At 37.0% G+C, this 7950-nt stretch overlaps 1 protein-coding gene across 1 annotated transcript; it reads right to left on the reverse strand.

Moving 5' to 3' along the window:
• Window positions 1–392: 392 nt before the first annotated feature.
• On the reverse strand, window positions 393–1597 carry LOC129893046 (metallocarboxypeptidase inhibitor-like). Its single transcript, XM_055968538.1, has 2 exons — window positions 1422–1597; window positions 393–778 (listed from the first exon to the last, which is right to left on the reverse strand). The coding sequence occupies exons 1-2, from the start codon at window positions 1471–1473 to the stop codon at window positions 582–584; spliced, it is 249 nt and encodes an 82-aa protein (XP_055824513.1). The 5' UTR covers window positions 1474–1597; the 3' UTR covers window positions 393–581.
• Window positions 1598–7950: the final 6353 nt, after the last annotated feature.

A 7950-nucleotide genomic window follows, 5' to 3' on the forward strand; every position in this document is an offset into this window, starting at 1 on the left:
ATTAGAACCAAAACTAATTAAATGTTTTTATTTTTATTATGATTATATATGACATATTAAATAATATATAAATAAAATATTTGACAAGATTTTTTATGAATTAATTTAGATTATATATATAGTCAAAATCGACACATCTTTTAGATGACCTGAATAGGACTGATCAAAATAAATTAAATTAATAAATGAGCAGATTAATAACATAATTAAATTTGGACGAATCATATTTTTATAAGTTAATTTTAAAAGTTTGCACGGATTGCATATTTCTATTTCAATATAATTTTTAATTTTTACCCTTGCTACTCATTTAATGAAAATTTATTGACTAAAGTATCCAACTATCCATACCTAAAAAATGATTTCAAAGGGGGATAAAAGAAAAAGAAACATACAAAACCATACATTGTATGATCTTTTATTTAATTGATGAACACATCACACCCAGAGTTTATTTCTTAGCCAAATACTTTTTTCTTTGAACAAGAGCACTTTGGTCACTTATGTTATTTATTTATCTTATAAGTGATCAAATGTTGAAAAGAAGATAAATACTGAAATTGCATGCCCATGACCATATCTTAGCCTACAAATGGCCCACAAGTCTGTCTAAAATTCCAACAGGCTTGACAGAACCAACCTTCAGAGCAATCATCCATTGTAGTACATGGTTTCCCACAAGTTGGATCTTGATCTTCTTGAAATAATTTTGTTGCAATTTGTAATACACCATCTTGGGCCATCACATGAATTTTCGTGGAGTAGAATGAATTATGAGCTGCAAAATTTCAAAATTATAATATTTTATAAGATTAACGTATTCGAGACATTTAATTTTAAACTTTTCATTTTGTCCTTCGTAAAATGAATTGTAGCTAGACAAATATATGTAGCTTGTTTTAATTAATAAATTTCAAATTCACTCTCGGAATCCAAGTTCTTATGGAAATCAAAACAATATGGTTTTAGTAGTGTTGTTAATGGTGCAAGGGAAAAGGGTTGAAGCTGGATGGTCTTGTGATATGTCATATGGTGTCCACCTCATCAAAATATCAGTATCAAATGAAATTGAACGTCGATCTTGAATAACTCTAACAGTTAAGATGTATTTGATAGAAAGAATATTTACTGATCACTTTTAATTATATTTTTTTAAATAACCATTATCATGAAATTTTAAATTCCACAAGTAAAATTCCAATACCATGAAGTTCTACCTTCAGAATTTGAAACTCCATGATAGTAGCTATTATTCAATTACAAAGACTAAAAATAATTATTTTTCAATTTTACATGTACATCTAATATGCCGCTTCATCAAGAAAATATAACAAAAGGATAAAATTGTTCTTCTTTTAAGAAATGAATAAATTTGATCCTTTTTTCCTTCTAAGTAAAAAGGATTAGATGAAATTACTTACCAGCAATAACCACAAGGAGAGTCGTGAAAAGGATAGCAAAATTATGTGCCATGGTGATTATACTTGTTAATTAAACTTTCAAGGTTAAGAGATTGATAGTACAAATAATGTAGATGGCATTTTAATCCTCCATCAAGACTAGTATTTATAAGCTTTTTTCAAGAGAGACTTGGCAAAGTTTGGCCATCTTTGAGAAATTAGAATGTCTCACAACCACAAACGTTATTCATATTTTATTATTAAAACATTATCTCTAAGTTTGCACATTTGATAATTATGTGGGGGGATGGGGGGGGGGGGGAGGGTAACTATTTGTCAGTATCTAAACGTGCAATGTATAATAAATTTATAATTTAAATAAAATAATAACTAAATATTATATTAATTATATTGTACTTTATAAATTATTTATTTGATGAAGTATAATCTACAAGTTAGCTTCAAAGTTGGCAATAATAGTCAGCATTGATAGGTGTGATGTGATATATAATGGTAATGGCAGTTGGTGGAGATGGCTAGTAATGATGTTGTATCGCCGTGGTGATATAGCTAAGAAGAATTATTCAACACAAATCGAATTAATTAGTGATATAATATGTCACTTAATCTGTATAATTATCTATTAAAGTGAACATATTCAACACAAATCAGAATAATTAAATATTATTGAAGTAGTATGCCACCTACCCTATATGATTATCTATTAAAGTAGTGTGTCATATCGGAATTATTCCACAAAAATTGAGTAAAATATTAGTTTATATATGCTCACTCGTTAAACCAAAATTATTGAGTTTAATCCAAATCATTAAAAAAATCACAATTGCCTTCTTAAAGTAAGGCATGTTTTTTAACAAGACAATTGAATTTTGGGATGTCCTATTACACCCTTGTTTTTATTTAGAATGAATTTATTATTTCATTATGAGCTTACATAACATGTAGAGAGTATAGTTCACTCTCCGCCAACGAGTTATCTAAGGCAAAAATTAAATAAATATTTCTTTCAATATTTATTTAATTAGAAATAGTCTTTTCTTTTCTTTATTTTATTGTACTTTCTCAATTCTTTCTTTTTCATTATCTTCTTCACCTAAACTCAAAAGACCAAATTACTTTTTCTTTATCTTCTCTAACTTAGAAGACCCATTTACGTTACCCATTTTTTTCTTGTCTTCTTTCTTCTCGTTGTTCCCTTTTCTTCTTTTATCCCATGTTTTTTCAATTGAGGTTGGCTGAAAAATGAAATATTTATAACATTTTTAAATTGTTTAAGAGGATAATAGGTCTCCTTCAAGTGTCTTGTTAAAAAATAGATCATACTTTAGAAGGGCAATTATATATTTTCTCTAAACTATATTTTAGCTCCGTCCATGTGCTTATATACATACAGGATTAGAAAGCATGTCAATCATTCTTATGTTGGTTTAACAATATCGTGTGCAGAACGTATTGAGTCGATTAATTTAGAATTACACAACATATATGTCATTTATTAACACTTTGTTTGGATTGTTGTTACATATTCATAATGTATCTAGCAAAACAATATAAATTTGTTTAGATATAATCTTATATAGTATTATACATTGAGATACGTATTGTAATATTTATGTTGGACAGTATATCTTTGAAATCTACAAATTTTGTTCATAAATAGCATTCAATGAATGCGATTTATGCCTTATCATACATCTTGTCACGCCCCGGGAGGGTACCCTAGACGTAATCGGTACCCGAAGGCCATTTCTGACCTCCGAGCGAACCACCTGATCCAGTCACACATTCAATCAATCACATTCTCTTAGCGAAAAAACTTAATTAATAAAATACTATTCACAATATGGGGGCCGAAGGCCAAACATTCATCAACCCAACAAACAAATATAATAAGACTCCTCTAACTAACCGTTCAACCTCCCCACACTCCAGTGTATGAAGCCTCTATCAAAGTCTAAGAGGTGCCAATGACAGGTCCATGGCTACCAATAATCAAAATAAAGGAAACGACAACAAACTATACAAGAAAGCTCAACATCCTCCGGAAACTAGGAGGACTCACCAACTAGCTGGGAGTGTATGTGGATCTTCAATGGAGCGCCGATTGATGATCTCTAGTACCTGTCTCTGCATCATGAAACAATGCAGGCCAAATGGCGTCAGTACATGGAATGTACGAGCATGTAAACTAGTCGAATACAACGAACATCAAGGAAGAATCAAATCAACTCGGAATCTCAACTCAAGGGAAATAACAACTCAATCAAGTGTCCTAAGTCTAAACAAGAATATGATTTAGACGGGACCAATCACATACCATTCAACTCACTCTGACTCAGAGTACTATCAAGACCTATATGGGAGTTTCTCTTATCCGACAACCATCAATTATGAGCCAGTGACAGTACAACAAGCCGACGTTGTTGTCGCGTCCGTTCATACTTTGCCAGGGCATGAACGAGTCAACCAATCATGGATCCAATCCAACCAAGTCCTATAATGTCAGGACAAACCTCTCGGGGAAGCATTCGACTTTAACGGTTCAATCCCCCCTACGTTTGGCAACACAGGTATTGGGTTCGAGTATGGACTATACTCTTGCCCAATTCGGTGCTCGATACTCCTCCCAAGACTCAATGCTCATAAAACTCCATCCAATCAACTCAATCAACTCATATCGACAAGTCTCATTACAACCTTGTCAACTCATAAACTCTATCACAATCAAATCTCTTCCAATCGTACTATCCGATCAATCTCAATCATCTCTTCAAAAGAAATTTAAATGCACATTTATAGCAACATATAGATATAATCAATCATTACCTCCATCCATTTGAGAAATCTTGGTGACTCATCACAACTTCAAGACTTTAAATCGATATTTTAAAATCGATAATATTTTTAGGAAAATAACATTCTTTATCACAATCTAAATAATTAAAAGGTCAATAAAACATATTTAACAACTTATCTTTATCAACTCATACTCACATAAAGGCCCATTTTAAGAACTTTTTAGCTCAACAACATCAACACATATAGAGTCAAATAAATAGGGGGCAAAGCTCATACAAACATAACCATACCAAGAAAACTCCATTTTTCATGAACATCTAACCTCAAAGCAAGAGTAGGGCACATGGGTGGACTCAACCCATGTTTTGGATAGCCTTACATACCTTAGTGAAGACTTGAAGAAAACCTTGTGGTTGGGTCTTCAATGGAAAACTCAAACCTTGAAGCTCTTGGAACTATTCTTGTTGGAGGAGGATTTGGAGAGAGAGAGGAACTTCTAGGGCTTTTTAGAGAGAGAGAGAGGGCTAAAAATATGATGTCAAAATAGTCTAGGATGATACATATATAATTTGGGTAAGTTCCCAAATTGCCCCTCCTCAAAAGTTCTGGAAAATAGGCAAAAATGCACCTGGCGCGATAGCGATGCGTCGCGCCATTGCAGCGCCAGGCCGATTATGCCTAAAACCTGCATACCTCGTAGTGGCGTGCCACGCCAAAAACCAAACTACTGAGGCATGTTTCTGGCGCGATAGTGGCGCGTCGCGCCCTTACAACGCCAAGGCCATATTTTCTGGGTTCTGGAAATTTGGCCTGAAAAACCTTGCACAACTTTTAGTGGCGTGTCGCGCCAAGGACCAAACTACTGAGACATGTTTCTGGCGCGATAGTGGCGCATCGCGCCCTTACAGCGCCAGGGCCATTTCCCCAGCAGTTGCAACCCAGGCCAAAAATGAAATTTCTGTCGTGCTAGTTCGTCTTAGGATCGCCATATATTTCGACTCCGAACTCCAAAAATTACATTCTTGGTGGCGTTGGAAAGAAGACTCGATGACCTTTAATTCGGTGGGTCGTGGTCCACCTAGATTGTCGTCTTTCAAAAGATAGGGTCATTAGAAGTCGACCCCATATACAGACTCATCCTAAAACTTAGCCACGATGAATCTTTTGGATTTGATTTGGTCCTAGGGGTCCTTCATGACCCCACATCACCTCTAATGCTGCTAAATTTTTCGAAGACTCATCTTACTCATGCAAATGCTCCACAACACTCGAGTTCAATCCTACCCGAACACAAGAAAGGTCCGAATCTTAGGGAAAGTTTTTGAGGGGTGTTACATTATCTCCCTCTTGGGATCATTTGTCCTCGAATGACGAGTAACCTAGAATGGACTCGGGGCGCAAATCACAATCAAGAATTCAGTCATTCAATCAATCAAATTCTTAAACAATTATCAATCAAGACTCAGAATGCACAAATGAATTCAAGTCAAGGAAATGGGCATTACCTTCAACATTCTCGTCGGTAGGCACGAATAGATGTGGATATTTAGATTTCATGGCTTCCTCCGCTTCCCATGTGGCTTTATCAACAAATTGGTTCCTCTACAGGACTTTGACTGAGGCGACCTCTTTGTTTCTCAACTTGCGAATTTGGCGATCAAGAATTTGGACCGAAACCTCTTTATAAGTCAAGCTATCCTTAATTCCAACGCTATCAATGGGGGCTACCAACGAGGGATCGCCCAAGCACTTCTTCAACATCGAAACGTAGAACACCGGATGAATAGAGGCTAGCTCTGACGGTAACTCCAACTCATAGGCAACACTCCCAATCCGCCTCGAAATCTGGTAAGGACCAATATATCGAGGACTGAGCTTCCCTTTCCTTCCGAACCTCATGACACTCTTCATGGGTGACACCTTCAAGTATACTCAATCACCCACCTCAAACTCCAAATCTGTCCTTCTCACGTCGGTGTAAGATTTTTGGCGGCTTTGGGCTGTCTTTAGCCTATCTTGGATAACTCTCACCTTCTTCATGGCTAGGTGAACAAAGTCAAGCCCAATCAACTCGGCTTCACCAACATCAAACCACCCAATAGGAGATCTACACCTCCTCCCATACAAAGCTTCATAAGGAGCTATTTGAATGCTTGCATGATAGCTATTGTTGTACGCAAACTCTATGAGAGGTAAGTGGTCATCCCAATTTCCCTTAAAGTCAAGCACACATGCCCTCAACATATCTTCTAATATCTGGATGGTGCACTCTGCTTGGCCATCTGTCTGGGGGTGGAAGGATGTACTCAAGTTCACCTTCGAACCTAATCCCTTCTGAAAGGATTTCCAAAATTGGAATGTGAATTGGGCTCCTCTGTCTGAGATGATAGACAAAGGGACCCCATGCAATCTGACGATCTCCTGTATATACAACTTTACATAATCTTCTGCGGTGTCAGTAGTCTTAACCGCCAAGAAGTGGGCTGATTTTGTCATTTTATCCACAATCACCCAAATGGAATCATGTTGCTTTCGGGACTTCGGCAAACCTGTAATAAAGTCTATGTTGATCATCTCCCACTTCCATTCTGAAATTTCTATGTTTTGGGCTAAACCACATGGCCTTTGATGCTCAACCTTCACCTGTTGGCAATTTGGGCACTTGGAAACAAATTCCGCAATATCCCTCTTCATCCCACTCCACCAATAGATTTCCCTCAAGTCATGGTATATTTTTGTGGAGCCTGGATGAATAGAGTATTTGGAACTATGCGCTTCGGCCATAATCATCTCTCGAACATCATCAACATCAGGTACACACAATCTACTTTGGTACCTTAACACACCATCTCCCCCTTTGGTGAAAACCGTCACCCCTTGTTTGTGAACAGCTTCTTTCAACCGAAGGAGGATGGGATTCTGATCTTGTTTCTCCTTTACCTCTGCTACAAGTGAGGACGTAGCCCCATCTCGAACATTTACTCTACCTTCATTGTTCTCTTCGAGTCAAACTCCCAATTGGGCTAATCGATGTACCTCCTTCACTAATTCTCTCTTTCTTTCCTCCACGTGGGAAGTGCTACCCATAGACAACCTACTAAAAGCATAAGCAACAACATTAGCTTTACCTGGATGGTAGAGGATGCTCATATCATAGTCCCTGAGTAGCTCAAGCCATCTCATTTGCCTCAGGTTGAGTTCCTTCTGGCTAAAGACGTATTTCAAGCTCTTGTAATCGGTGAACACATCGACATGCACTCCATACAAGTAGTGGCGCCAAATTTTAAGCGCAAACACTACCGATGCCAGCTCAAGGTCATGAGTTGGGTAATTCCCCTCATGAACCTTAAGCTGTCTTGAAGCATAGGCTATCACCTTCCCCCTTTGCATCAATATACAACCCAAACCAATTCTGGATGCATCATAATAGACAACAAAGCCCTCTGTTCCATCGGGCAAAGCTAGAACAGGAGTAGTGGTTAGCTTGGTCTTTAATTTCTGAAAACTCTCCTCACAGGCATCGGACCATTGGAACTTAGCCTTCTTTTGAGTCAACTTAGTCAATGGTGATGATATAGATGAGAATCCCTCTACAAACCTTCGATAATAGCCAGCCAAACCCAAGAAGCTTCTTATCTCTGTCGGGGATGTGGGTCTGGGCCAATTCTTCACAGCTTCAATATTCTGAGCGTCAACCTGAATACCATCTCCAGATACAATATGGCCTAGG

The sequence above is a fragment of the Solanum dulcamara genome, chromosome 6, assembly GCF_947179165.1.
Source record: "Solanum dulcamara chromosome 6, daSolDulc1.2, whole genome shotgun sequence".
NCBI lineage: Eukaryota > Viridiplantae > Streptophyta > Magnoliopsida > Solanales > Solanaceae > Solanum > Solanum dulcamara.